This window comes from Scardinius erythrophthalmus (assembly GCF_964197995.2).
Source record: "Scardinius erythrophthalmus genome assembly, chromosome: 7".
In the NCBI taxonomy this organism is placed as follows: domain Eukaryota; kingdom Metazoa; phylum Chordata; class Actinopteri; order Cypriniformes; family Leuciscidae; genus Scardinius; species Scardinius erythrophthalmus.
The window spans coordinates 14,913,376-14,929,689 of NC_138227.1; the positions used below are offsets into that span (position 1 = coordinate 14,913,376).

Sequence of the window (16,314 nt, forward strand, 5' to 3'; positions counted from 1 at the left end):
AGAAAAAACAAAAGTCAATTAAATCGCAATACTATACAAAACCTATGCGACAAGTACATAATTTTCCAATTTCATTCTATTTCTTTGAAGGGTCAGAAGGGTTCATATGGTCTTATAATACATCTGCTGTAGGATGACACTGATCTTCCCTTGATGTCTTCAGGTGCAGTGCTGTATTTTACTCTTTTGTCTTTCCTGGCACGTGTGTCTGACTGCACTCAGAGCTGAGCAGCTGAAAGTCCAGTTTATATAAAAGTAGATTATTTTCTTTTAAGACAAACAAACACAGAAGTACTGCAGCCCATGTCAGAGAATGTTTTGAGCGCTCTGTTAACGTACAGCACGCTCTCTGATCCGTTAAAACGATCCTCCACCAGGAAACATTTACAGGATCTCATACTTATCCACAACAAATGATGTCTCTAAGGAGAATTTGACTGGACTGCCTCCCCCTACGTATGTCACCTTGGCCACCTGTGGAAACAATCAATATGTAGTCATTTCCTTTCTCACTAGGACTCATTTTTGTTGCATTATTTCATAGAAAAACCAGCATAACTTGCCTGAATGTCACAAAAGTTACGCTTGGAGACAAAAGACACGTTGATTGGGAAGAAGTCGTTGGGTTTTCCATCTATACTGAACTCCAGGCTGCCACTCTTGTTCTTCTCATCGATAACGGGCAGTGACCATTCCAATAAGTTTTTCCTGCTGTCATGGTTATACTGCCCATCCAGATCACCGACCACAGGAGCACCAACACCTGACCTGCATAATCGCAGGAGCCAGAGTTTATGGTAGATAGAATGACATCCTTTTACAAAGTTGACATCCTAAATCAGTCTAAAATAGATCATATTTTAAATATATTCTAAAATATATATTTATTATTATGCATAGCTTTAATACAGTGAGGAAAATAAGTATTTGAACACCCTGCTATTTTGCAAGTTCTCCCACTTGGAAATCATGGAGGGGTCTGAAATTGTCATCGTAGGTGCATGTCCACTGTGAGAGACATAATCTAAAAAAAAATCCAGAAATCACAATATATGATTTTTTAACTATTTATTTGTATGATACAGCTGCAAATAAGTATTTGAACACCTGTCTATCAGCTAGAATTCTGACCCTCAAATACCAGTTAGTCTGCCTTTAAAATGTCCACCTCCACTCCATTTATTATCCTAAATTAGATGCACCTGTTTGAGGTCGTTAGCTGCATAAAGACACCTGTCCACCCCATACAATCAGTAAGAATCCAACTACTAACATGGCCAAGACCAAAGAGCTGTCCAAAGACACTAGAGACAAAATTGTACACCTCCACAAGGCTGGAAAGGGCTACGGGAAAATTGCCAAGCAGCTTGGTGAAAGAAGGTCCACTGTTGGAGCAATCATTAGAAAATGGAAGAAGCTAAACATGACTGTCAATCTCCCTTGGACTGGGGCTCCATGCAAGATCTCACCTCGTGGGGTCTCAATGATCATAAGAAAGGTGAGAAATCAGCCCAGAACTACACGGGAGGAGCTGGTCAATGACCTGAAAAGAGCTGGGACCACCGTTTCCAAGGTTACTGTTGGTAATACACTAAGACATCATGGTTTGAAATCACGCATGGCACGGAAGGTTCCCCTGCTTAAACCAGCACATGTCAAGGCCCGTCTTAAGTTTGCCCATGACCATTTGGATGATCCAGAGGATTCATGGGAGAAAGTCATGAGGTCAGATGAGACCAAAATAGAACTTTTTGGTCATAATTCCACTAAACGTGTTTGGAGGAAGAAGAATGATGAGTACCATCCCAAGAACACCATCCCTACTGTGAAGCATGGGGGTGGTAGCATTATGCTTTGGGGGTGTTTTTCTGCACATGGGACAGGGCGACTGCACTGTATTAAGGAGAGGATGACCGGGGCCATGTATTGCGAGATTTTGGGGAACAACCTCCTTCCCTCAGTTAGAGCATTGAAGATGGGTCGAGGCTGGGTCTTCCAACATGACAATGACCCGAAGCACACAGCCAGGATAACCAAGGAGTGGCTCTGTAAGAAGCATATCAAGGTTCTGGCGTGGCCTAGACAGTCTCCAGACCTAAACCCAATAGAGAATCTTTGGAGGGAGCTCAAACTCCGTGTTTCTCAGCGACAGCCCAGAAACCTGACTGATCTAGAGAAGATCTGTGTGGAGGAATGGGCCAAAATCCCTCCTGCAGTGTGTGCAAACCTGGTGAAAAACTACAGGAAACATTTGACCTCTGTAATTGCAAACAAAGGCTACTGTACCAAATATTATCATTGATTTTCTCAGGTGTTCAAATACTTATTTGCAGCTGTATCATACAAATAAATAGTTAAAAAATCATACATTGTGATTTCTGGATTTTTTTTTTTTAGATTATGTCTCTCACAGTGGACATGCACCTACGATGACAATTTCAGACCCCTCCATGATTTCTAAGTGGGAGAACTTGCAAAATAGCAGGGTGTTCAAATACTTATTTTCCTCACTGTAAATAAATTAAATAAATAAAGAGATGCACCAATACTAAATTTCTCCGCCGATAGCGATATCCGATTATTCATATTTCATAAGTAGGTTTCATAAACACTTCTTCATGACAAATTTATTCAAACACACATATATTATTAACAGTAAACAACCTCCTCTCTTGCTAAATAATCAACTGTAAACACCGGATAACTTTACTGAGACAAATGCAACATTAAGTGACAAACTGTTTTATTGACGTCTTTCTGCGGTTGAAACACAGATTGAGCGATTACATGAGACATGATACATTTTGGTAAGTTGTACCTGTTGATATTTTTGCATGTTTTTTCGGGCTATGACTCCTATTAAAGTGGAAGAAAAGACTCACGTGCCGCACGCTTGAACTGAGGCGCTAAAGCGATCTGTCATGTCACATTTTAGAGCGTCAAAACACTATTTATGTTTTGAATTTTGTGATAAAATGGAAAGAATTTGAAAGCTGAGACTTTGTTTCTTATGAGAAGTAGTAAAGCACAAAGCTCTTAGTGATTATTGGATAGAAGGCATTAGGCCTGGCGGTATGACGATATATATCGTTACCATGGTATAAAATGTCAATCGTTAAAGATTTTGCTGTATTGTGTTTATCACGGTATGTAAATATATAGCACTATTTACACTTCAGAGAGATGAAATAAGTTTGTAATTTGCTTCTTTTTTATTATTTTTAATAACAGAAATTAGATAAAATAACTAAATCGTGATATACATCTCATATCGTGAAACAAGAATATGGTCATATCGCCCCATGGGATACGTGTCTGGATACGGTACTTTAGTTGGTTTATGTTTATGCTGTTTAGGGATGTTAACCGATGACCGTTTGACCGATGGTTGACCGTATCAGCGTTAACCGGTCAAAGTTGTCGGTAGTCGGTAAAAAAAAAAAAAAGTGATCTCTAAATTAGGTTATTATAGACAGTGGACTTTACTACTACAGTTAGCCATCTCATTCCAATATCTTTTTGTGTGAAGTGAACAAATCCCTCACACTCAATTTTTCATAACTCGCCTGTTTCTACTTAATAAACCAATAAAAACATTTGGCGCGAGGTCACAGAGTTTGGGTTCGCGCGCTCACAAGGTTTGCGTAAAGGCTAAGTAAAGGCTACAGGCTAAAACACTCGAGGTTAGAGCCAGGGCAGACGACAGGATGAAGCGTGCAAAGAAGTGTGTGGGACCATTTCACCAAAAAGAATAACACAGATGTAAGTTGCAACTTGTGTGATACAGTGCTTAAATACAGTAGTAACACATAATCTATGATGTACGCTATCACCTTAAAACGTGACACCCGCAAGCCTCTTCGGGTGAGAAAGGTAGCCAAAGCGGGAGGCAGAGCGGCAGAGAGATGCGACAGAGTTGCGAAATTGCAGGCACAATATTGGGAAAATATTAGATATAGGGAAAAGATTAGCCTACATTTCGATATTTTTTTCCCAACGATATAGCCTATTGCGAGCCATGATCAATCCGGGCTAAAGTCAATAATTACCATTCCATGATATTAATAATTTCACTAATAAGCAAGCTTCATTACAAGTGACAAAAAGGTCACTTAATATTTTATTTCAAAATTAGAACATGTTTCTGTCAGAATTCGGTGAACGTTCTACGCAATCCACCGTGGCGGCGCTCTTAACAGATGTTTGTTTGTTCATTCCTCAAAATAAGTAAAAAAAAAAAATCTTATTCTATCTCTCTCTGTCTGTTTTCAGTGACGCGTTCATGTAAACGGCACCTAAAAGCTGTCACAAAGAACCAGAAAAAAATGATTATGAATATGTAAAATATTGCGATGAGACATTTTAATTATCTATTAATAAACAAGTGTTTTCTGTGTCTGCAAAGATGAAATCTGACTCGCGATCTTCGCAGTAGTGAGTAGTTTATTTTGTTTTGAATGGTTCTGTTTAAAAGTAGAGATTTCTGTAGCCTAGATAATAGATATATTTCTATTTTTTTTTTAGGTGTGTGAGACGAGTAAGCTACCTTATACGTTGAGTTTCGGTTCATGGATGATGGTTAGCTCCAGTTCGCCTCCGTGTCGTGATATCTATCTGCTATATTTACTTTTTTTATTAAATCGAGAAAATTGGATAATGAAACGTTGATTAAAATTAAGATACAATTAATACAAAACGAAATTCGTTTTAAAGAAAGGCTTTGTGCTTTCTGTTTGAGGTCTCTGTGAAAGTTTTAAAGCAGTCTTTTAGTGCCGCTTTCATAACGGTCGCGTCCGTAATGGAGAACTGTCACGTAACATTGTTTTTTCCTCATAAATGCGAACACGAAAAATAAAAGACAAAAGACTTTTTAAAAAAGATAACCATCCACAACTTTATAACACTCCAGTCAACATCCTCCTTTTTGTAGATGAAATAGTCCCAAATAGCTGATTTTGACTTTCTTTTTAATACGAAAAATAATTCTCTTAATATACCATGGGTGCTACTACCCTTCACATCGCATGTTCCAGCGATGTGACTATTGCTCATATTTTAAACTAATCGGTTAACCGGTTTCAACCGGCGAATGAGGCTCGGTGTTCGGTCAAGAAAATGTTTAGTTTTCGCCATCCCTAATGCTGTTACAGTTATTATCATGTAGCTAACGCTAGCCTACGTTGTTGGCTTTTCATGTCGCTCTTTCTATCATTCTAAAGCTGTATTAGCATCTACATCAGTAATCTTTGTAGTTTAGAGAAGACTACTCAGGCTCATTTTTTAATGACAAAGTTCTCCATGTCCACGTACATTGAAGTCATGTTACACATAACCCATGATTTACTCCTGAAGATTAACCTCTACTCGACACCTGCTTGTCCACTCTGTCATGTATATATTTATAAAATATCAGCTATATATACTAACCAGCGGCACTATATTAGTCAGACCTCTGAACTAAAAAAGGAACTAAAAAAAGACTTTAGTGTTCATTTGCACATCCAAACACTGAGCAACTGCCATGCTTTGCATGTTTGCAAGCCATGATGTCTCTCGAGGAAAAAACAATATCGCGCTAGCACTGTCGTAGCTCATTTTCTCATGGGCGGGCCAAATTCTCTGGGCCGGCAAAGCAGAGAAAGGGGAGGTAACCTTTCCCCATATGATGACATATAGGGAAGACTCCAGATTGGCCCATATGAGCTTTCATTTTCTCAAAGGCAGAGCAGGATACCCAGGGCTTGGTTTACACATATCGCCATTTCTAGCCACTGGGGGACCATAGGCAGGCTAGGGGAGCTCATATTAATGTTAAAAAACCTCATAAAGTGAAATTTTCATGTCATGGGACCTTTAAGTGTTAATGCGTTATTGTCACATTAACTTCGACAGTCTTAAATTCAACACAAGATACATTTTCTTCACACACAGTATCAGTTGCAGTTTGACACGTTTTTCTGCCCCCTTTTGATTGGCCCTGATCATCGCCTGTTTTAAAACAATCGGCCACTGGCCAATAAGTGAAAAAAATAGCTTTATCTGCAAATTATTGGTCGATACATTGGTGCATAATTAAATGTTTACACAATAAAAACAAAAACATATATAACAATATTAAAAGGGAAACAGAAAATATCTTGATTGAATGATTCATAATGCACTTACGGCACAGGAATAGTAATGATAACATCATTGAGTTCGAGCCCCTCGTCCTGAAGTTCATACTCAATGTTGACGTCACAGCCACTTCCACTTTCTGATGGCCAACAGTTAACTGAGAGGACAACATGGGATGCATGCATGATTGATATGTTCATGAAAGTGCTGCCATACAAAATCCTTGAGTATGAAAATAAGACTGACTAGTTAAAGGAATGAGGGACTCATCTGTGCTCTGTATCCTCCATTTCAGCACCCCCAAATCACTGTTGAGAGGGAAGGACTTATCCTGGTTTTTCAGACCAAGCAGGGACTCGGTGGTGAACAGCTTTTTATCAACATGAGGGTGAGTCTGAAGGATAAATGAAACAATATGAGTCACACGGTCAAGACAAAAGATTTTTGAAGATCTAAATCAGTGGGAAAACTGAGTGAGAACATATTGTCCTTTCTAAAATCCCATACTGTCCACAATTTCCCCTTCAAAATACATGCTGAGATCATGACATGCTGTGTTGTGTCTCACACACCTGTAGTTGTGCTCCTTTCTTGTCATTGTTGTTGAGGAGTATAGAAATGCGGCCATTTTTTTCATCTGTGACTCTCAGAGTGATCATGCCCAGAACCTCCATGTTCTGCAGTCCACCATCCCGACCACAGGTCAGAGACATCTTCTCTTCCACCCTCAGGTGTACACTGGGAAACAGAGTTCATAAACTGCCATTAACAACAGACATAAGCTGAAAATAATATCATAAAATACACTACTGTGCAAAAGTGTGGGGTTGATAAGATTTTAATGATTTAAATGTTTTTGAAAGGAGTCCCTTATGCTCACCAAGGTTGGATTTATTAGATTTAAAAATACAGTAATATTGTGAAATACTATTATAATTTAAAATCACTGTTTTGTAGTTTAATATATTTTAAAATGCAGTTTATTCCTATGATGGCAAAGCTGAATTTTCAGCATCATTACTCCAGTCTTCAGTATCACATGATCCTTCAGAAATCATTATAATATGCTGATTATTTTTATTATCAATGTTGAAAACAGCTGTGCTGCTGAATATTTTTGTGGTAACCGTGATACATTTTTCAGGATTTTTTTGACGACCAAATAAAAAAAAAAAAAAAAAAAACTTAATTTGTAACATTATACTTTCCCTTTTGCTTAACTAAATTTACTTTAAAATGACAAATTTACTAAAATTAACTTAATTTAAAAAAGGTATATATAAAAAAAGATTCTTACCGACTGCAAACTTTTGAACGGCAGTGTGCATAACAACATAGGGAGTAGAATGTGTCAAATACTGAAATAAACTAAGTAATAAAATAAGTAAGCAATACCTCTCTATATTCACTGGAGGCTGAAGGACTTTAGATGCCTCTGATGCCTTCCTTCCTGCACTGGATGTGACAATATTTTCTCCTTCTGACTTTAGTTTGTCCACAAAGTTATCCACCTCTTTCCCCTTGACACCCAGCTTCAGTGCTTTGCTTGAACCACTTGGCCTACAAGAAGAACAGGGCAGATTAACTTCTGTACACTTATATATTTCCATGTATCATGGCCCACAGGTAAAGCTCATACCTGACTGTGGCAGGAGACACTTTGGGCTTCTCTGGCTCTATTGTATCCGTGATGATGGTGGCTGATGTGTAGCTGCTCATTCCTGAATTTCCAAAACCTCCGAAGCCTGGCGATTTCCTCCCAGCACGTTCGGCATCTTGTCTTGCTCGCTGCAGCTCTTTGGCCTTGCGTTTCATCTCGGCCTTTGCTTCTCTTTCTTGGGTCTTTTGAAGTGGAGAATTGAGAGAAACCCAGAAAATCAGAGTTAGTGTTTGATTTAAACTTAAAACGGAGAGTAATATTTCCCTGGATGTTTCATCAAATATCAGACCTCTCTGACAGCCCTGAAGACTTTCTCTTCATGAGAATCCATCTCAGTAAAAGTGCGAATCTGGGCCAGGTTAACGTTCTCCCGGTAGCCCAGAGCTACGATCTCATCAAATGCAAATATGAGATCAAAACAGTGCTCAGAGATCTCGCTTTCCTCCAATACTCTGCAATATTCAGGGATCTGAAAAAATATGGAAACCCATCATTTATTCAAGATACATCAAAGAAGCGCAATAATTGGTAGGATTAAAAAAAGCAAGCTTTACCACTCGGGAGAAAAGCCTTAGTGTCTCCAAGTCCTCCAGGATGTTGCTGTTTTTTGTAGTGATCAGAACCATGTAGAGCTTCTCCAGGGGCTGGTAGACGTAGCGCACGCTGTCTGTTTCCACAAAAGTGTGCTGCTTGCCTGTATTCATCAGTTTGGGAAAGGCAGCCAGAAGGCCCTCGACGCGGGTTCGCGTCATCTCCACGAACTGTCGTGACACTATGGCTTTTCCTGCCTTAGTGCAAACCGCCGCTGCCAAGAGCACCTGCAAAGATTTCATGGACATTCAATACTTTTAATCGGACAAAGGACAACTAAAAAGAAAACTGGGATTTTTGACCATTATGATGATTACTGCATTCAGAAATTAGACTTCAGCACAACATTTATTTCAGAAATGATCAACTTGTATTAATAGTGAAAATAATAAAATGACACAAAAGGAGCATCAAAACATTTAAGATGAAGTGATCAAAGTTTTGACTTGAGAGTTAAGTTCAATGTATAAAATAGACCAATTTTTCTACTTAATTGATTGTTATTCAGTATTGGGCAGACAGATAAATGGCATGCACTCAATAGTACAGAAACTTAATTTGTGCGTGTGTAAACATTAAATGCTATTAAAATAAATCAATAAAAAAATTTGTTTTTATTAATTGATTTTAGCTGATATAAAAATTAATATTAGATGCATGAAAAACAAACAAACAAAAATGTTGACTCGGAAACTAACTGAAATAAAACAAGTTTAATCTAAAGAATAAAAATCACTAAACCTGTAAAAAAAAGCTAAATAGAAATGTTAAAGGCACATAAAAAAAGTCACTAAAACAAAAGCTTTTATTTATATATATTAAGTTAATTGCAAATATGATTAAATACTATAATAGTATATAATACTAAACAAGTTCTTAAATGAGAAATATGTAAAGTTGTATGCTTAACAGTACATGGGACAAAACAAAGAGAAAATATATTTGCAATTAATTAGATTTGCATAATTAATTATGAATAAATAACATTACACACAAATGCATGCTTTTATTGTATAGTGATTTTTGATTGTCAAACACCAGAAATAAAACGAAATAAAAAAATGATTCTGCATATCAGCTATAAGATACGAAAAAGCATTAAAATGATCTGCATTGGTTGACATGATACAGTAAATATTTTCTTATTGTTAATAAAAAAAATAAAGGTCTGCCATATATACAAAATAGTATTTGTATGCATTTTATATATAATAATATATAATTATTTATGTTTTTTTGTCAACATTTGAATTGTCAAAGTCAGTTAGATACAACCTGTTATCTACATAGTCATTCAATATCTAAATGTTAAAACAATACAAAAAATAGCAATTTATTATATCAATATTTTATCATATAAACAATAACAGCTATTTACTTTCGTTAATTAATTTTACTTAAACTGTTATTAATTCTGAAGGCAATAGTTAGCTGGCTAACCTTTAGCTGGCTAGCTGTATCAGATATCATAACCTAGCAAAGTTTCCTTACGTGTAAGTTAATGTTTTTAAAACAAAAAACAGATGGAATAGACACTTTTTAGTAATTGACACTAAGAATCGAAAAGAGTTTCAGACTGTGTGAACGATGAGCTACATCGCTAGCTGCTAGCCCCATCATGCTAAATGCACAAAACAAACCAGTCATACCATTTCTGTTCCCTTTCACACGAAGATCCGTCAGCGGACTCGGTCACGGACACTGTTTGTCCAACTGTTTCAAAAACAGAAAATGTCAAAGTGTTGACTAATGCTCTGTTTTAACAGTAGCATATAGCTTGACTCGTAATATTGAAGAAACAGAGCCACGTCTCCAGAGTCCAACCGGAAAAAGTTGCGCCGTGTCAGAAGCAGATGAGAGTTGATGCAGGAGAGATGGCGACATCTAACGGCGGAGAACAGTTACTGCGCATGAAAACAATACACTTTACTCATACTTGTAGAGATGTTAGTGATTTCATGATAAGAGAGAATAAAATACACTACCGTTCAAAAGAGTATCTATTTAATTGACTAAAAAGGACGGTAAATAAATTTAAAATTTTATTTAAATTTCAAATAAAGGCTGTTTTTATCTTTCTAATCATCAAAATATACTGGAAAATGTATCATGGTTTCCACAAAAATATTAAGCAGCCTGCACAACTGTTATCAACACTGATAATAATAAGAAGTGTTTCTTGAGCAGCAAATCAGCATATTAGATTGTGATTTCTGAAGCATCAAGTGACTGTAATGATGCTGAAAATCAGCTTTGCCATCATGAATAAATTATATTTTAAAATATATTAAAATAGAAAACAGTTATTTTAAATTGTAATAATATTTCACATACAGCTTTGGTGAGAATAAGAGAGTTCTTAAAAAAAATTAAGAAACAACAACCCTAAACTTTTTTTAAAAGGTCTGTGAAATTCACATCTTGTTGTAATATATATATATATATATATATATATATATATATATATATATATATATATATATATATATATATATATATATATATATATATATATATATATATATATATATATATATATATATATATATATATATATATATATATAATTTATTTATTTATTTATTTAAATCATTTACCTTAATTTCAGTTAAAATCTATAGTTGAACCTTGCTTAAAGGTGCTGTAAGCGATCCCGGAGGGTTGTTCCATAAAAGACACTTAGAAAAGCGGGGATTAAACTCCAAAACCGGACTTGAATGAGCCTAACAAATAAGTTGGGGCTAAAGTGGTTCCATAAAAGGTAATTGAAGTTCACGCAATCTCACTAATTTGATCCAGGTTTATCAAGTCTAGATAATTGCGTGTGCACGCGTTTTTGAAGCAGCCCTAGAGGTCGATCGTTGATCAAATCGATCCACCATCAAACAGCGTACATATTTTGTGCTGTTTTATGCGTTTGTGATATGTTTTTTCCCCCCTCAGTGCAAAACTTACATTTTACAGTTATATTCTCCATCTGTAAATGTTAGAAAGTCATGCAAATGTATCCATTTTGCTGCTAATCTTCATATTGAACTCCTATTTGGCATGCGCGCCAAATAGGAGTGCAATAATTCTGACTACAATATACATTTTGCTTGGAAAATTAATATGCGATATTTTATGACACTAGAAATATCTTCAAATTATAATAATTTATCTTTAGAATATTGGATAAGTTGCAGTGAACTTCTAGCGAACAGAAGTACTTCAGTGAACAGAAGTAGCCTAATTCAGGGAAGTTTATTTTAAGAAACTAAATATATAAAGATACAAAATAGTTTTGGGTATAGGACCTATGCTACTTACTAAAGATGATGTATACTTATTTAGAATGCTGAGAATTGCAGCTTTTAATGCAATAATATTTTTGGAGGAAGCAAGAATCCCCAGTTTTAAATGAGTAGATTTAGTTTCTAAAGTACATTATGGAGAGGATAACATGACATTAAGAGCAAATGTATACATTTTGAAAAGATATGTGCAACTCTAAAATCAAAGAATATTACATAAAATAAAGGAATATATATTAGTATGTATTCATAAATCTTTAAAACAATCTAATTAAATCTTGGGCACAAAACATTCAGCCAGTAAAAAAAGAAAACCTGTAGTATATTTATTGTATCTATCTATCTATCTATATAGTTATATATAGTTATATATTGTCTAATTTATCATTGTAGCCTTATTTAAGTTGATTTTCTGTATACTGTGTATTTATTTTTGGACTAATAGTGGTTAATAAAGTCCAATAATGGTATGAGAGAGTGTCAGTGGTAATATCATTGTGTTCTTGTCGGTCAGTGTTAGAGGATCTGTGTAACAACTGAGGCTTAGCCTGACAGTTAGCCTGCCCTGGACCAGGCTAGTTTCCCAGCATAAGTTGCCAGGGTAACTGAGTTTGAACTATTTTAAGTTTGCTTTATGAAACAGAATCCACCGACAATAAGTCTGACTAACCGAAATAAGCCTGGCTTATACTCTAATCTTGGTTTATGGAACAGCCCCCAGGACCAGGCTAGTTTCCCAGCATAAGTTGCCAGGGTAACTGAGTTTGATTATTAGTAGGCTATAGTTATTATTATTATTATTGTTATTATAACTGAGTTTGAACTATTTAAAGTTTGCTTTATGGAACAGAATCCACCGACAATAAGTCTGACTAACCAAAATAAGCCTGGCTTGTATTCTAATCTTGTTTTATGGAACAAAATTTTTTGAAAATTTAAGTTTTGAAAATTTAGTCAAAGTTGTCAATAGCCTATAAATGAACATTCAAATTCATAACAAACAGTGGATGAAAACAATCATTCACACAAATTGTCTCCCTACTGTGAATTTGCTTGATCATTTACAATAGAGATTGATCGCTGCTAGAAACATACATGTTGTATTCACCAAAGTTAACGCTGACTGCATAGATCTAGCTAATTACATCCTTGTGTTGGTTTGGCGAACATGAACGTCAGTTTAAAAAGAAAAATGGATTTACCTGTTCTGCAAAAACAGAGCAACTATGTCGGATTGGAAGCCCTTCTGCCGGCGGAGTTCTCGCCACCTTTTAAAGGTTTTTCCGATGTAAATTCGGGACTTCGTGCGTTCCTTATCCTTGTCCCTCTTCTTTGCAATTTGTTCATCGGATTGTCGTCTCTTTGGTCCTGTGTCGGACATAATTCAAACGTCCCTCTTCATGCTTCTCTGTTCTCTCTCCTCCACACACCCCCTTCACGTGCACGCGCACTAACCCCCCCAAACCCCACCCTCCAATACTTCTTGTCGGTTATTGGCTGGAACTCTGTTTATTATGTTTCTTGGTGCAGGTGAGCCCAGTTTGTTTTTGTTGCCGTTTGTGGAGCCTGTGGTGTCTAGAGAGACCGCGTTTTTTTACAGTGTGTTCAGGGGACAGGCAGCTAGCGGATAGTGAGGAGATGTTCCTCCCATAGAAACCCTTTATTATAAAGAAAATAAAGGTGGCTCTTAACGTGTCTTTCTATGGGAGGATGGCATTGCGGTGCACAGCAAATCCTTTAAATGGTATTCATTGCAAAACAAAAATGAAAAATATAAGTGGCCAATAAAATAAACAAATTCTTGTGGCATTAATTAGCCCACAAACAATATTTATAAATGCTTAAAATGCTTCGTTATTTTTTTCAGACATAATTATGATCATTAGCCTACTTTTGTCAGTGCTTTGCGGCAGGTTTTATGCATGCTCTTGAGCGTGGAATATAGGCTATAGCCTATTGGGTTTAGTAATTAGCAGCAATGTGATAAATATTAGAACCTCATTGTGTGAGAAACATAGGGGGAACAGAATCCGACGGCAAATAGTTCAGCTGTCGAAATCCGTTCCCCCACTCCCATTATGAGAGGTGTTGATGTAATGTCTTAAAAAATGCTGATTTTATTTTTGTGTGTGGATGGAGCTTAACTTGCATCAGTTTAAAGAATATATTTTTTTGCCTTTTATTATGATAGGACCGTATAGTATAAAGAAAGTTTGACGAAACGGGACTTGAACTCGGGTCGCAGTAAGCTGAAAAGCAATGAACATCAGTGCAGAGCGTACTGACCACTAGGGTATTGGGAATAGTGATTCCCTTTAATGTGATACATATTAGAACCTCGTTGTGTAAGAAACATAGGGGGAACAGAATCCGACGCCAAATAGTTCAGCTGTCGAAATCCGTTCCCCCACCCCAATGATGAGAGATGTTGATGTATCGGCTTAAAATATGCTTATTCTAATCTGTGTGTGGATGGATCTTAAACAGCATCAATTTGACAAATATTAGAACCTCAGTGTGTCAGAAATATGGGGGGAACAGAATCCGACGGCAAAAAAAACAGCTGTCGGAATCCGTTCCCCCACTCCCATTGTGAGAGGTGTTGATGTAATGGCTTAAAAAATGCTGATTTTATTTTTGTGTGTGGATGGAGCTTAACTTGCATCAGTTTAAAGAATATATTTTTTTGCCTTTTATTATGATAGGACCGTATAGTATAAAGAAAGTTTGACGAAACGGGACTTGAACTCGGGTCGCAGTAAGCTGAAAAGCAATGAACATCAGTGCAGAGCGTACTGACCACTAGGCTATTGGGAATAGTGATTCACTTTAATGTGATACATATTAGAACCTCATTATGTAAGAAACATAGGGGGAACAGAATCCGATGGCAAATAGTTCAGCTGTCGAAATCCGTTCCCCCACCCCAATGATGAGAGATGTTGATGTATCGGCTTAAAATATGCTTATTCTAATCTGTGTGTGGATGGATCTTAAACAGCATCAATTTGACAAATATTAGAACCTCAGTGTGTCAGAAATATGGGGGGAACAGAATCCGAAGGCAAAAAAAACAGCTGTCGGAATCCGTTCCCCCTCTCCCATTATGAGAGGTGTTGATGTAATGGCTTAAAAAATGCTGATTTTATTTTTGTGTGTGGATGGAGCTTAACTTGCATCAGTTTAAAGAATATATTTTTTTGCCTTTTATTATGATAGGACCGTATAGTATAAAGAAAGTTTGACGAAACGGGACTTGAACTCGGTCGCAATAAGCAATGAACATCAGTGCAGAGTGTACGGACCACTAGGCTATTGGGTATAATGATTCACTTTAATGTGATACATATTAGAACCTCATTGTGTAAGAAACATAGGGGGAACAGAATCCGACGGCAAATAGTTCAGCTGTCGAAATCCGTTCCCCCACCCCAATGATGAGAGATGTTGATGTATCGGCTTAAAATATGCTTATTCTAATCTGTGTGTGGATGGATCTTAAACAGCATCAATTTGACAAATATTAGAACCTCAGTGTGTCAGAAATATGGGGGGAACAGAATACGACGGCAAAAAAAAACAGCTGTCGGAATCCGTTCCCCCACTCCCATTATGAGAGGTGTTGATGTAATGGCTTAAAAAATGCTGATTTTATTTTTGTGTGTGGATGGAGCTTAACTTGCATCAGTTTAAAGAATATATTTTTTTGCCTTTTATTATGATAGGACCGTATAGTTTAAAGAAAGTTTGACGAAACGGGACTTGAACTCGGGTCGCAATAAGCAATGAACATCAGTGCAGAGCGTACTGACCACTAGGCTATTGGGAATAGTGAGTCACTTTAATGTGATACATATTAGAACCTCATTGTGTAAGAAACATAGGGGGAACAGAATCCGACGGCAAATAGTTCAGCTGTCGAAATCCGTTCCCCCACCCCAATGATGAGAGATGTTGATGTATCGGCTTAAAATATGCTTATTCTAATCTGTGTGTGGATGGATCTTAAACAGCATCAATTTGACAAATATTAGAACCTCAGTGTGTCAGAAATATGGGGGGAACAGAATCCGACGGCAAAAAAAAACAGCTGTCGGAATCCGTTCCCCCACTCCCATTATGAGAGGTGTTGATGTAATGGCTTAAAAAATGCTGATTTTATTTTTGTGTGTGGATGGAGCTTAACTTGCATCAGTTTAAAGAATATATTTTTTGCCTTTTATTATGATAGGACCGTATAGTATAAAGAAAGTTTGACGAAACGGGACTTGAACTCGGGTCGCAGTAAGCTGAAAAGCAATGAACATCAGTGCAGAGCGTACTGACCACTAGGCTATTGGGAATAGTGATTCACTTTAATGTGATACATATTAGAACCTCATTGTGTAAGAAACATAGGGGGAACAGAATCCGACGGCAAATAGTTCAGCTGTCGAAATCCGTTCCCCCACCCCAATGATGAGAGATGTTGATGTATCGGCTTAAAATATGCTTATTCTAATCTGTGTGTGGATGGATCTTAAACAGCATCAATTTGACAAATATTAGAACCTCAGTGTGTCAGAAATATGGGGGGAACAGAATCCGACGGCAAAAAAAACAGCTGTCGGAATCCGTTCCCCCACTCCCATTATGAGAGGTGTTGATGTAATG

General features: G+C 36.8%; 2 protein-coding genes across 3 annotated transcripts in view; both read right to left on the reverse strand.

The window, feature by feature from the left end:
- Positions 1 to 11,057, reverse strand: part of arcn1b (archain 1b) — an 11,821-nt gene extending 764 nt beyond the window's left edge. The window contains exons 1-11 of one of the 2 annotated variants that reach the window (XM_081369723.1): positions 10,966 to 11,057; positions 10,018 to 10,272; positions 8,332 to 8,595; positions 8,067 to 8,246; positions 7,757 to 7,959; positions 7,513 to 7,677; positions 6,690 to 6,855; positions 6,364 to 6,511; positions 6,166 to 6,274; positions 564 to 768; positions 1 to 474 (exon numbers count right to left, since the gene is read on the reverse strand). The exon at positions 1 to 474 is cut by the window's left edge and continues 764 nt beyond it. In XM_081369723.1, coding sequence (XP_081225849.1) covers positions 385 to 474; positions 564 to 768; positions 6,166 to 6,274; positions 6,364 to 6,511; positions 6,690 to 6,855; positions 7,513 to 7,677; positions 7,757 to 7,959; positions 8,067 to 8,246; positions 8,332 to 8,595; positions 10,018 to 10,020 — 1,533 coding nt within the window. In that variant the 5' untranslated portion in view covers positions 10,021 to 10,272; positions 10,966 to 11,057 and the 3' untranslated portion in view covers positions 1 to 384. Of the gene's footprint in view, positions 475 to 563; positions 769 to 6,165; positions 6,275 to 6,363; positions 6,512 to 6,689; positions 6,856 to 7,512; positions 7,678 to 7,756; positions 7,960 to 8,066; positions 8,247 to 8,331; positions 8,596 to 10,017; positions 10,273 to 10,965 lie in introns of those variants that run through there. The other variant, XM_081369724.1, reaches the window with a different exon arrangement.
- The window catches only part of LOC308693715 (E3 ubiquitin-protein ligase TRIM39-like), a gene marked incomplete at both ends in the record, with an annotated part of 764,022 nt that overhangs the window by 666,633 nt on the left and 81,075 nt on the right, over positions 1 to 16,314 (reverse strand). The window lies entirely within an intron of this gene.